This window comes from Hyla sarda, chromosome 13, assembly GCF_029499605.1.
Source record: "Hyla sarda isolate aHylSar1 chromosome 13, aHylSar1.hap1, whole genome shotgun sequence".
Lineage (NCBI taxonomy): Eukaryota > Metazoa > Chordata > Amphibia > Anura > Hylidae > Hyla > Hyla sarda.
The window spans coordinates 46866156-46881212 of record NC_079201.1 but is presented as its reverse complement, the minus strand read 5'-3'; the positions used below and the strand labels follow the sequence as shown (position 1 = coordinate 46881212).

General features: G+C 39.6%; 1 protein-coding gene across 5 annotated transcripts in view; it reads left to right on the top strand.

Annotated features, from left to right (window-relative positions):
- The window catches only part of TMEM104 (transmembrane protein 104), a 63190-nt gene that overhangs the window by 38598 nt on the left and 9535 nt on the right, over window positions 1-15057 (top strand). For all 5 annotated transcript variants that reach the window (XM_056550106.1, XM_056550109.1, XM_056550107.1 and 2 more), the window contains 3 exons: window positions 9843-9942; window positions 11465-11567; window positions 13640-13733. In XM_056550106.1, the coding sequence (XP_056406081.1) occupies window positions 9843-9942; window positions 11465-11567; window positions 13640-13733 (297 nt within the window). The remainder of the gene's footprint in view (window positions 1-9842; window positions 9943-11464; window positions 11568-13639; window positions 13734-15057) is intronic.

Sequence of the window (15057 nt, the reverse complement as noted above, 5' to 3'; positions counted from 1 at the left end):
TTGCAGCGATCGCCGACATGGGGGGCATTGCCTCGGGACGCCTGCTGATGATAAGTACCAGGACGCGAGGGTGTACCTGTACGCACTCCGTCACCAACAGATTAAGGATATGAGCAACATTGTCAAAGGCTAAGCGCTGATTTCACGCACAAAAATTTGCTGATTACATGCTTTGAAATTCTCTGTGGATATTTGTATGTGAAATCCGGAGCAAGTAAGGTACATGTGAATGTACCATAACACTGAATGAAAAAAGAAGTAAAAACAGCTGAAATTGTGAATCAGATTTGTATTTTTTTTTTCACATTGAAGATAAACATTCTGAAAGGTTTCAGCTGCTGCAAGTGCATAAAGGGTAGCGCCTTCTTAGTTACCCTGAACTCTCTGCAATAAGTATCCAAGCCCTTCCCTTTAGCTACGACTGATAGCTTGAGCAGTCTCCTGAGAGGGATCTCAAGCTATCAGTCATAGCGGACAGGAGGAGCCAGAACGCTGGTAATGCACAGACCTATGGGCACCTAAGAATGAGATCCTGCTTTCTGGATACTTGTGGCAGTGGTGGCCAGAAAAACATTTCTCTGTCATGTCAGGTATATACTGTATTGACTCTCCAATGAAACATTATGTCACAACTAGGGCTGCAACTAATGTTTTTTTTTTTTTGTTTTTTTTTTTGTTTTTCATTATTTATTAGTTGGTCGACTATTGTTTTGAATCGGATAAAAACAACCATAGTGGAAAAGAAGATTTGTGAGGTAGAATATTGAGGGAGTTAATGAGGGGAGGGGATCAGACTTGAAGGTCTTCCGTGTGTTTTAGGTAAGGGATGCATTGTGTGTTGAGAGAGTTTGTGGGGTTGGCTAGATGCTAAGCTTTGTGGAGGCTGAGAGGTGTACCTTTTTTGATTACCTTTAAATACGTATAATCATTTTTATGTTTTTTTTATTCCTTGTAAGGACTATACCCCCCTCCATGTTTCTTACCTGTGGCCAGATAGGAGCAGCACATTCCCTGTTGTCCATCCTATGTGCCCCAAGCAGCCTATTTAGTGAAGAGGGCACCAGCACACACAATCTTCCACTTGCTGCAACTTCTGCAACGATTGTCTGGCCTTTAGCACATAGCCTGACAACTGGGGACTCATGGTAGCTGCAGGAAGCAGAAGATGGTGTGTGCTGGGCCAGCTCTTCACTAAACAGGCTGCCGAGGACCACATATGCATATTTACATAGTGATAATCGTACACTGACTGACCAACTAATCGACCAACCGAACAATCGATTATAAAAATAGTTGACAATTTATTGCCGATTAATCGATTAGTTGTTGCATCCCTAGTCACAACATAGATAAACGTGCTACCCAATTATAATACTTAGATTTAATTGAAAATGAATAGCAAGAAATGTAAAATTAGCTTTTTAAATGAAATTAAATAAAATCTGGAATAAAAAAAATCTATATCAGAATAGACATAGCAACACAGCTGTCGGGTTCTGACTGCTACAATAGGAAATGTTCAAGACCGCATATAAAAATCGAATACTAATATTATATCCATCAAATATATGTGCATTTATGCACCAGAGATTAAATGAAGGTTTATATGAATATATTGTTGTTCCCATGAATATATCTATCTATCTATCTATATATATATATATATATATATATATATATATATATATCTCAATAAACATGAATATATATATATCTCTCCGTTTTCAAACTGTGTGAGAGAAAAACTGAGGGGGATTTTCCACAGCAACCAATCACAGCTCAGCTTTCACTTTACATCAGCTTGTTAGCTGAGCTGTGATTGGCTGCTGTGGAAAAATCTCTCCAGTTTTTCTCTTACACTGTTTGATAAATCATCCTCAATGGGAGAGATTTATCAAAACCTGTCCAGAGGAAAAGTTGACCAGTTGCCCATAGCAACCAATCTGAGAGCTTCTTTCATTTTTAAAGAGGCCTGTGAAAAATGAAATAAGCAATCTGGTTGTTATGGGCAACTGCACAACTTTTCCTCTACACAAGTTTTGATAACTCTCCCCCACTGTGTATGTATGTGTGTGTATGTTCCAGCATTCATCAATTAAACATGAACATATATTTCCGTACATAACCAATTAGATAGCATTATGCATAATTGAATAATACCATATACATCCACATCTAACGCGTTTCGCTACTCTGTATTAATACAGGTAGCTCCTCAGGGATTAATAGAGAATACTTAGCGGGGGTTACATGTGCATCCATATGTGGATATGTTGATGTGCGTACAGAAGATTGTCCTCACTTGGGTTATAGGAGAGGGTAAGTAGTAGACGTGTGGACAGTTGCAGATGGATTGGGCATAGCAGGGATCTAAAATAAGATATATAGGAGACTCATGAATACAGTTGCACTCAGTACATTTGTATGAGATAGGGGGTACAGTCATGGCCGTAAATGTTGGCACCCCTGAAATTTTTTCAAGAAAGTGAAGTATTTCTCACAGAAAAGGATTGCAGTAACACATGTTTTGCTGTACACATGTTTATTCCCTTTGTGTGTATTGGAACTAAACCAAAAAAAGGTAGGAAAAAAGCAAATTGAGCATAATGTCACACCAAATTCCAAAAATGGGCTGGACAAAATTATTGGCACCCTTAACTTAATATTTGGTTGCACACCCTTTGGAAAAAATAACAAATCAGTCGCTTCCTATAACCATCAATAAGCTTCTTACACCTCTCAGCCGGAATGTTGGACCATTCTTCCTTTGCAAACTGCTCCAGGTCTCTCTTATTGGAAGGGCGCCTTTTCCCAACAACTATTTTAAGATCTCTCCTCAGGATTTAGATCTGGACTCATTGCTGGCCACTTCAGAACTCTCCAGTGCTTTGTTTTCATCCATTTCTGGGTGCTTTTTGATGTATGTTTGGGGTCATTGTCCTTCTAGAAGACCCAAGATCTCAGATGCAAACTCAGCTTTCTGACACTGGGCTGTACAGTGTGACCCAAAATCCATTGGTAATCCTCAGATTTCATGATACCTTGCACACATTCAAGGCACCCAGTGCCAGAGGCAGCAAAACAACCCCAAAACATCATTGAACCTCCACCATATTTCACTGTAGGTACTGTGTTCTTTTCTTTGTAGGCCTCATTCCGTATTCTGTAAACAGTAGAATGATGTGCTTTACCAAAAAGCTCTATCTTGGTCTCATCTGTCCACAAGACGTTTTCCCGGAAGGAATTTTTGGCTTACTCAAGTTCATTTTGGCAAAATGTGGTCTTGCTTTTTTATGTCTCTGTGTCAGCATTTCATTTAAATGTTAACAGATAGTTCACACTGACACTGATGCTCCCTGAGCCTGCAGGACAGCTTAAATATCTTTGGAACTTGTTTGGGGCTGCTTATCGACCATCTGGATTATCCTGCATTGACACCTTTCATAAATTTTTCTCCTCCATACACGCCCAGGGAGATTATCTACAGTGCCATGGGTTGCAAACTTCTTGATTAATATTGCGCACTGTGGACAAAGGCAAATCTAGATCTCTGGAGATGGACTTGAGAACCAAAATTGTGGAAAAATCAACAATGTCAAGGTTACAAGTCGTCAGACAGTCCTCTTCTCCTCTTTCTGTTGTCCTTGCTTAGTGTGGCACACACAGACACACAATGCAAAGACTAAGTGGCCTTCTTTCCTTTTTATCTGCTTTCAGGTGGAATTTTTATATTGCCCACACCTGTTACTTGCCCCAGGTGAGTTTAAAGGTGCATCACATGCTTGAAACAATCTTGTTTATCCACAATTTTGAAAGGGTGCCAGTAATTTTGTTCAGCCCATTTTTGGAGTTTGGTGTGACATTATGTCCAATTTGCTTTTTTTCTCTCCCTTTTTTTGGTTTAGTTCCAATACACACAAAGGGAATAAACATATGTATAGCAAAACATGTGTTACTGCAATCCTTTTCTGTGAGAAATACTTAATTTTCTTGAAAAATGGCCATGATTGTATGTATGTAGACATACGTGTATGCTATAGATGCAGAAAATTGCCTGTGCTCTGTTTATATGGTGTGTGAATAAGGACGGTCCTCACTGATCTCTGTATTGGCCTGTTAACAGTTGTGTTAGCTCAAAATGTCTGACAGGTCCTTTAAATTGAACAGCCCCTGATACAGCTGCATCACTGGAAAAAATAAAAAGTATTGATTTCAGTTGCAATTAAAATTGTGTCATGCTTTTATTCAGCAAAATAAAAAACACCCTAAAGTCTTATTGTTGTAATCAGCTCATAAAATAAAGTTAACTTAATACTTATATCACATGGTGTATGACAAAATCTCTTCCATGGCAATATTGGCTCAATGCTCCTTCATCTGAAGCCATGAATGCAAGTCCAGTAAGATTGTATCACATCACAGAACTAGGCGGGCTTTATACCAGTTTTTGGACACTCAACCCCAGGTGCATAAAGACATGCTGGTGGTTAAGTATCACAAGACTAGGTGACAGGTTTCCTTTAAAGCTCTTGAGAGGGTTAATAGAAATACACTTAATAACATAATCTATAGACCCACTACTGGATATCTGCTCAAACGCTACTATAAATCATATTTTACAGTATACATAGTTAATATGAGCTGTCTGTAGCTATGTTAGGGCAGCAGATGGCTCCTCATCACCATTGTCACATAGGGGGTCCATTCATTCCATTATCTATGAGAACATAACATGTTGGGAAATTCTTTGCGTGAAATGTTGAGTACTTCCGATTGTTGGAAGAGCCAGACATCTTCCCTGAACCTGATCCAGTTCATTTCCCGACTATTTTAAGTATTAGAAATTGTATTTCTATTGTACACCTATCAGCCATAACATTAAAAACCCCTACCTAATAGTGTGTTGGTCAGCTGAGCAGCTCTTACCCCTCCAAGTATACACCCCAAAAGACCTCTTTGCAGTGTGGCAAGTATGACCTATTACCCTACTTAATTAAAGGGGTACTCCGGTGGAAAACATTTTTTTTTTTTAGATCTTTATAAGTCAACTGGTGCCAGAAAGTTAAACAGATTTGTAAATTACTTGTATAAAAAAAATCTGTACCCTTCCTGTACTTTTTAGCAGCTGTATGCTACCGAGGAAATTCTGTTCTTTTTTGAATTTCTTTTTGTCTTGTCCACAGTGCTCTCTGCTGAAACCTGATGCCCGTATCAGGAACTGTCCAGAGCAGGAGAAAATCCCTAAAGCAAAACTATGCTTCTCTGGACAGTTCCTGACATGGACAGAGGTGTCAGCAGAGAGCACCGTGGACAAGACAAAAAAGAAATTGAAAAAGAACAGATTTTCCTCTGTAGTATACAGCTGCTAAAAAGTACAGGAAGGGTAAAGATTTTTTAATTGAAGTAATTTACAAATCTGTTTAACTTTCTGTCACCAGTTCATTAAAAAAAAAAAAGTTTTCCACCGGAGTACCCCTTTAAAGAGAGGCCACTGCCATTAGGGAAGACAGCTTCCATGAAGGTATGTACTTGGTCTGCAACAATGTTTAGGTAGGGAGTGTGTCAAAGTTAATCCACATAAATTTTAGGACCCACAGCCTCACACTGCCTCCATTGGCTTGCTTTCCCTTGGAAATCAGGAACTCAAGAATGCTATGTGTTCAATACAGTAGATGTTGTTGTTTCAACACACTGTGTAATATTACAGTAAAATTACATACAGTCATGGCCGTAAATGTTGGCACCCCTGAAATTTTTCTAGAAAATAAAGAAAAGGATTGCAGTAACACATGTTTTGCTATACACACACGTTTATTCCTTTTGTGTGTATTGGAACTAAACCAAAAAAGGAGGGAAAAAAGCAAATTGGAGATAATGTCACACCAAACTCCAAAAATGGGCTGGACAAAATTATTGGCACCCTTTCAAAATTGTGGAAAAATAAGATTGGTTTAACCCCTTAAGGACTCAGCCCATTTGGACCTTAAGGACTCAGACAATTTTATTTTTACGCTTTCGTTTTTTCCTCCTCCCCTTCAAAAAATCATAACTCTTTTATATTTTCATCCACAGACTAGTATGAGGGCTTGTTTTTTGCGCGACCAGTTGTCCCTTGTAATGCCATCACTCACTTTACCATAAATTGTATGGCGCAACCAAAAAAATACTATTTGTGTGGGGAAATTAAAAAGAAAACCACAATTTTGCTAATTTTGGAAGATTTTGTTTTCACGCTGTACAATTTATGGTTTTTACGTTCACGCCGTTCACCATACGGGATCATTTACATTTTATTTTAATAGTACGGATATTTACAGCGGATGCAGGTGAGGGGACCTCCGTCTGCCGTGCAGGATGATCGGATCGCCGCGGCAGCGCTGCAGGCGATCCGATCATCCTGTTAAGTGATCGCGATGCTGCAGATGCCGTGATCTGTATTGATCACGGCATCTGAGGGGTTAATGGCGGACATCCGCGGGATCGCGGGTGTCCGCCATTACTGGCGGGTCCCTGGCTGCGATCCACAGCCGGGACCTGCCGTGCATGATGCCGGCATCGCTCCGATGCCCGCGGTTATGCTCAGGACGTAAATATACGTCCTGGTGCGTTAAGTACCACATCACCAGGACGTACATTTACGTCCTGCGTCGTTAAGGGGTTAAGCATGTGATGCTCCTTTAAACTCACCTGGGGAAAGTAACAGGTGTAGGCAATATAAAAATCACACCAGAAAGCAGATTAGAAAAATTTGAGAAGTTCACTTAGTCTTTGCATTGTGTGTCTGTGTGTGCCACACTAAGCATGGACAACAGAAAGGTTACAAGTCTATCTCCAGAGATCTAGATTTGCCTTTGTCCACAGTGCGCAACATTATCAAGAAGTTTGCAAACCATGGCACTGTAGCTAATCTCCCTGGGCGTGGACGGAAGAGAAAAATTGATAAAAGGTGTCAATGCAGAATAGTCCGGATGGTGGATAAGCAGCCCCAAACAAGTTCCAAAGATATTTAAGCTGTCCTGCAGGCTCATGGAGCATCAGTGTCAGTGCGAACTATCCATCGACATTTAAATGAAATGAAACGCTATGGCAGGAGACCCAGGAGGACCCCACTGCTGACACAGAGACATAAAAAGCAAGACTACATTTTGCCAAAATGAACTTCAGTAAGCCAAAATCCTTCTGGGAAAACGTCTTGTGGACAGATGAGACCAAGATACAGCTTTTTGGTAAAGCACATCATTCTACTGTTTACCGAAAACGGAATGATGCCTACAAAGAAAAGAACACCGTACCTACAGAGAAATGTGGTGGAGGTTCAATGATGTTGTGGGGTTGTTTTGCTGCCTCTGTCACTGGGTGCCTTGAATGTGTGCAAAGCATCATGAAATCTGAGGATTACCAATGGATTTTGGGTCATACTGTACAGCCTAGTGTCAGAAAGCTGGGTTTGCGTCCGAGATCTTGGGTCTTCCAGCAGGTCAGTGACCCCAAACATACGTCAAAAAGCACTCAGAAATGGATGGCAACAAAGCGTTGGAGAGTTCTGAAGTGGCCAACAACGAGTCCAGATCTAAATCACCTGTGGAGAGATCTTAAAATTGTTGATGGGAAAAGGCGCCCTTCCAATAAGAGAGACTTGGAGCAGTTTGCAAAGTAGGAGTGGTCCAACTTTCCACCTAAGAGGTGTAAGAAACTTATTGATGGTTATAGGAAGCGACTGATTTCGGTTATTTTTTCCAAGGGTGTGCAACCAAGTATTAAAGGGGTATTCCAGGAGAAAAAAACTTTCTTGCTCCAGAAAGTTAAACAGACTTGTAAATTACTTCTATTAAAAAAATCTTAATCCTTCCAAAAATTATCAGCTGCTAAAGATGAGTTGCTTTCTGTCTGGCAACAGTGCTCTCTGCTGACATCTCTGCTTGTCTCAGGAACTGCACAGAGTAGAAGAGGTTTTCTATGGGATTTGCTTATACTCTGGACAGTTCCCGAAACATGTGTCATCAGAGAGCACTTAGACAGAAAAGAACAACTTAACTTCAGCAGCTCATAAGAACTGAAAGGATTAAGATTTTTTAATAGAAGTAATTAAAAAATCTGTTTAACTTTCTGGATCCAGTTGATTTATTACAATTTTTTTTTCCTGGATAACCCCTTTAAGTTAAGGGTGCCAATAATTTTGTCCAGACCATTTTTGGAGTTTGGTGTGACATTGGCCCTCATTTACTATTGCAAACCCGACATGTTTTGTCGCCAGAATTGAAAAAACCCTGACTAACTCTCCATTATGCTAAGAAAACTCGAAAAAGGGGCGTGACTGCTGGGAAAAGGGGATGTGGTTTCCGAAAAGGGACGTGTTCCCAACATTTTCACAAAAACCCAACATATATTTACTAAGGTTTCCACATAAAATGTGGTGGATTTGAGCTGAGGAAAACCCTACAGATCAGAGCATGTGTAAAAAAAAAAAAAAGCAAAATGTAGGGAAACCTTAGTAAATACAGTGGAAAAAAAATTGTAGGGAATTAAAACCCACAAAGAAACTTACACAACACTCTTAGTAAATAAGGGCCACTATGTCCAATTTGCTTTTTTTCCTCCCTTTTTTTGGTTTAGTTCCAATAAACACAAAGGTAATAAACATCTGCATAGCATAATGTGTTACTACAATCCTTTTCTGTGAGAAATACTTCATTTTCTAGAAAAATTTCTGGGGTGCCAACATTTACTACCATGACGGCAGCATTATCTATTTGAGGCTTCACCACCCAGTTTACTGAACAGTATTATAGTTCCTTAACGCCCCTAGCAAAGGTGTGCTGTATGTGTTTCTGATATCCTTGTATGACAAGAACATAGTTTTGCCTCTGTATAAATCATCAGTCAGACCACACATGGAGAACTGTGTCCAATTTTGTGCCCATGTATATAAGAAGGACATGGCTGAACTGGAGAGGGTGCAAAGGAGGGCTACCCAGGAGGGGGAAGGGGTGGATTAGCATACCATGACAGGTTATCAAGCTTGGGGTTATTTAGTTTGGAAAAAAGATGTTTTAGGGGCCATTTGGTCATGTTGTACAAATATATGAATGGACAGTATGTTTTTTCTAGTCATCATTTTATACCCAGGTCAGTAAAAATTACAAGAAGGCATCCTCTACGTCCTAGAAGAAAGAAGGCTTCAAAAATGGGGATTCTTTACTGTAAGAGCAGTGAGACTATGAAACGCTCTGCCACATGATGTTGTGATGTCTGACTCAACAAGTTTAAGGGGGGCCTAAATGTTTTTCTTGAAAAATATAATATTACAAGTTATGTATATTAGATTTATTGACAGGGTGTTGATCCAGAAAGTTATTCTGACTGCCATATTTCCAGTCTGGAAAGAGAGCAGAGAGCACTGTGCTCGTGATTCAGCAGAGAGCACTGTGTTCCAAAAAGAGAAGAATTTCCTCTGTAGTATTCAGCAGCTAATAAGTACTAGAAGGATTAAGATTTTTTAATAGAAGTAATTTACAAATCTGTTTAACTTTCTGGCACCAGTTGATTTAAAAAAAAAAAAAAATTCCACCGGAGTACCCCTTTAAGTACAACACTACAAGGTGAGCATATTACCTTTCATCCTAACCTGTGTAATTTAAAAGTTAACAGTTCTTTTGGTCTTTTTTGTTTTAACTATGTATTTCAGTTCTTACTATCCCATGTAACTTTCCGTGGGTCATACTGGTGATCACATGACCAAATTAGATGGCGCTGTATGACTAGTGATGGTTAGGGTGCATGATATAGACACAAAAACACCTGGAGTGCTTGTTTGAAGTCATCATTCTGTCTTTTTCTTACAGTTGGTGTAAACCTGTTTTATTTGTGCATCATTGTATATCTGTATGGAGACCTTGCTATATATGCAACAGCTGTACCTCTGTCTCTTGTTCAGGTCACATGGTAAGTAACAATAATGAGTGATCTTTTCTCATAAAAGTGTTCTTAGGAATGAGGTTGGAAAATGTAAGATTTTCAGGGAAAACACAGCATTTCAGGATACATAAAGGATACTTTAATGTATATTCTACTTACAAGTATAAAAGTAGGCCGGGTGGTCTGTGTAACAGGGATCTATTTAATCATCACAGAGCTTTCAACTGACATCACGAGCACAGTGCTCTCTGCTGACATCTCTGTCTATTTTAGGAACTGTCCAGAGCAGCATATGTTTGCTATGGAGATTTTCTCCTACTCTGGACAGTTTTTAAAATGGACAGAGATGTCAGCAGAGAGCACTGTGCTTGTGATGTCAGCAGACAGCTCTGTGTTCCAAAAAGAAAATAATTTCCTCTGTAGTATTCAGCAGCTAGAGATGAGCGAACTTACAGTAAATTCGATTCGTCACGAACTTCTCGGCTCGGCAGTTGATGACTTATCCTGCGTAAATTAGTTCAGCCTTCAGGTGCTCCGGTGGGCTGGAAAAGGTGGATACAGTCCTAGGAAAGAGTCTCCTAGGACTGTATCCACCTTTTCCAGCCCATCGGAGCACCTGAAAGCTTAACTAATTTATGCAGGAAAAGTAATCAACTGCCAAGCCGAGAAGTTCGTGACGAATCGAATTTACTGTAAGTTCGCTCATCTCTATCAACAGCTAATAAGTACTGGAAGGATTAAGATTTTTTTAATAGAAGTAATTTACAAATCTGTTTAACTTTCTGGCACCAGTTGATTTAAAAGAAAAAAGGTTTTCCACCAGAGTACCCCTTTAACACTCCCCTCTACAAACTTTTAATAAGCAATCATTCTATTGGATTAATGAAGTACATGTGCATTACACAAGTGTATATATATATATATATATATTAGATCGTACAGCCTACCCTGACACTTGAGCAGCACTTCATGATCGGCACATGGTGGACCATTTTAACTTGAAAGCATACTCCACATTATACCAGAAATAGTCCATACCGGTGACTTGTCTGAATGGCTGGAAATTTCAACCAATCAGAATGAGCATTTCACTGGTAAAACTCCAATACTTTTGAAGTATGCACGGATTTGCTGTTTTGTAGCGCCTCCCTACTGTATAGTGTGGTTCTCAACTGCCATTTACCTGTACCAGGACTAGACACCAGCTAAAGGCTGCCCCATTTTGTATCTCCGACACACTGTGTGTACTGTACAAGCAGCACCTGCCTTCTATGTATAAAGACATTTATAGCTTCTAGTAGCTATTTATGACTTTTATGTGCAAGGTCTTGCTTTATCTGTATCAGTTCTCTTGTCCTATTTCTTTCATTGTCTTTTTTTCTTATTTGGGTTGACAATTTAGGGACCTTGGAGCGAATTACTAGTTTTCCGTAGGTACAGTGGCTTCCACTTCGACTAGTAACCAGTTAATATTGTAACCTGAGGGACCACTGTATAAGTATTTGTCATGACTGGAGTATAATGTTATTTTCTGTCCTTATTTCCTCAGTTTTACAGGAAATGAATCGTGTGGAACCCAAGCAGGAGAAAAAAATGATACTGACCCCTGCTGGGGAAGCATCAGGCGGATTGATGCTTACAGAATCTATCTGGCAAGTTATTTTTCCAACTAGAGTCGCAAAACTCAGCAAATGGTAGAATTTCTAGTGACATTCAGCAATATGCGATTCTAAATTGACTCTCTTGTGCAAAGTTATCTTAATTCATACTAACAGCTTGAAGAGTTTGCTGAGATGTTTATAAAGATAGGTCTGAATAAATATTGGATTAGGAAGGACCAGAGATGTGTGAACCTGACCTTAAACATCACTTGAGTTCCCCTTATGCTCACCCTGTACTCAAAATAAGGTCCCTTGTTAGTTACAGCAGTGCCTCTCTTCCCCTTTAGGAGTAACTTCCCAAGTAGTCGCAGCAGACCCCCCTATTTCTAGGTAGCTTTTAAAGGGAACCAATCATCCGATTTTACCCTATATAATGCTTGGCAAAGCGTTATATAGGGTAAAATTGTTGTCCTCACCATCCCCGGGGGACGCTCCTGCCCCCAGGGATGGTGAAGATATGAAGTTATAAACTAGTCGCCGCCGCCGCCGTAAGTAGTCACCTGGGCGGGGAGCTCTTCTCACCTATTCCTGTTCTTCGGCCGGCAGCGACGCCCCCTCCGCTTGATTGATGGGTCGCGTCATTGTTCCCTCACTGAACAGACGGAGCAGAGTGATGACGCGGCCCATCAATCAAGCAGAGGGGGCGTCGCTGCCGGCCGAAGAACGGGAGTAGGTGAGAAGAGCTCCCCGCCCAGGTGACTACTTACGGCGGCGGCGGTGACTAGTTTATAACTTCATATCTTCACCATCCCTGGGGGCAGGAGCATCCCCCGGGAATGGTGAAAATAAAGATTTTACCCTATATAACGCTTTACCAAGCGTTATATAGGGTAAAATCTGATGATTGGTTCCCTTTAATCCTGTAATGTGGTGCACTATATATATATGTGTGTGTGTGTGTGTGTGTGTGTATGTATATATATGTGTGTGTGTGTGTGTATATATATATATATATATATATATATATATATATATATATATATATATATATAATATTGCAAAGAGTGAAGGTGCCAGGGCCAATTTTCTAGCAGCCATAGTGACATAGTTTTTGCAGTAGGGCATAAAGAGTTGGTAAACCTTTACTGATCCCACAGCTTGCAGTCTTTTGTTCTGTATGCTGATTAGGAACCGTTTTATGTGCTTGGCCAATGAATGGTAGTTATAGAATGTGCCAAATAAGAGCTGTTATGTGGTAGATAAACCAGTTTAACGTGTAGGTTTTATTTTGCAAATGAGAGCTTTCTGCTAAAGATACTTGATTTTCAGAGAACAAGTCACTGTAAGTTTTAAGGGCAATAACGATGAAGGGGTGTATGATAGGTAATGAGTGTTTGATCACTGGAAATGCTATGAGAACAGAGGGGCACTATGTCCCTCAGTTGAATGAAGCAGCAGCCAGAAATGCGATCTATGTACTCACCGCTGCTCCATTCAAACAGGGGGATGTGGGACCCCCATTGTCATAATATGTGGGAGTCCAATTGATAGGGCCCCTAGTAATCAGACACTTATCACCCATCCTTGGGATAGGTGATAAGGTTTTTTGGGGAAACCCCTTAAAGTCTATCCTACGTCTACAGCATGACTTTTTCCAGTGTGACTATTTTTACATATGTGTTCCAGAATTGAATCAGTCATTTGGCAGTAAGGTCTGCATAACAGAATAGGCTTTTATGCAGTAATTTTGCATAAATAATTAAGTAAAATTCAGACTGCATTTGCCAGACACATACAGTGCATCTGTTTAGCTGTGTATTACACCATAGTTAATACAGGCAAAGCTAATGAATAGTAGACATATGGAATTTCAGATCACTAATTCAGTGCTCACAGGATATTTGTGTACTAAGCCAGAAATAAAAGCCGTAGTCCCAGCAGTTCTTCCAGGAACCTCAGCAAACTTCCAAAGGCAAAATGTAAAGTTACATGAGCCTGCCAAAGTGAAAAGGGACTTTCAAGAAGGAAACGGTGCACTATGACATCATTATGCCCTTACAGGGTAATAGGACAACCCATCATGAAAATGCATTGGTGTAATTTCATATTGTATTTTTTTTAAGGCTGTATTCACTCTGTTCCTTGGACCCTTTACGTTTTTTAATGTTCAAAAGACAAAATATCTTCAGATTATGACTTCACTTATGAGATGGATAGGTAAGTGATGGAAACAAGTCTTTTTGCACAGTGTGTGTGTGACGCTATTACAGTGATGCTTAAAAGCATGTGAACCCTTCAGATTGTTATGTACTTCTGCATAAACTTGATATGAGATTTTCACACAAAAATCCAACAAGTCAAGAATATTTGACTTTGTCCATTATTTATAGAGGAAAAAGATCCAATATCAAATATATGTAGAAAACTGCTTCAACTCTGTTATGTTTTTGCAGGGTTTCTGATCTGTATGAGGAATCTAATGGTTCCTCCTAAAAGTCCCTTAAAAGGGTACTCCGCTGGAAAACTTTTTTTTTTTTTTAAATCAACTGGTGGCAGAAATTAGAACAGATTTGTAAATGACTTCTATTTAAAAATCGTAATCCTTCGAGTACTTATCAGCTGCTGTATGCTCCACAGGAAGTTCTTTTCTTTTTTGAATTTCCTTTCTGTCTGGCCACACTGCTCTCTGCTGACACCTCTGTCCATTTTATCTCCATAGAAAACCTATCCTGCTGTGGAAAGTTCCTAAAATGGACAGAGGTGTCAGCAGAGAGCACTGTGGTCAGGCATAAAGGAAACTCAAAAAGTAAAAAACATCCTATGGATCATAACAGCAGCTGAAAAGTACTGGAAGTAATTTACAAATCTGTTTAACTTTCTGGCATCGGTTGATTAAAAGAAAAAATGTTTTCCAGTGGAGTACTCCTTTAAAAAGGAGTATACACATCATATTTCACACTGGGAAAAATATACTGTGCAGCAGGAAATACATTGCATATTCTCTTATGACCAGCCCTGTGTGTGCAGCCTGGAGGCAGGGCCAGCGCAACTATGACACGCAGGCCCGCCTCCAAACCCCACTACACGCACAGGGCTTCATAGAAAAATACACAGTGGATTTTGTGAAGCGTGAAATACGCTGTGTGTACATTACATGTAACCCTACCCTAAAAAAACAAACACACATTAACCCCTTCCATATTAAAGTTTAAATCACCCCCTATTTCCATTTTCTAAATAAATACACATTAAACAGAAAAATAAACATGTGAAATTGCCACATGCGTAATTTACCAAACTATTAAAATATAACATTATTTATCCCATATGGTAAAAAATAAAAATAAAACAGAATTACGTTTTATTGATCACATCATATCTCAGAAAAAATGTATTAAAAAAACAATCAAAAAGTCAGATCAATACCCCAATGGTACAGATGAAGACAACAAGTATAGCTATCTGCAGCCAGGGACCCGCCGGTAATAGAGGACATCTGCGATTGCACTGATGTCCGCCATTAACCCCTCAAATGCTGTGA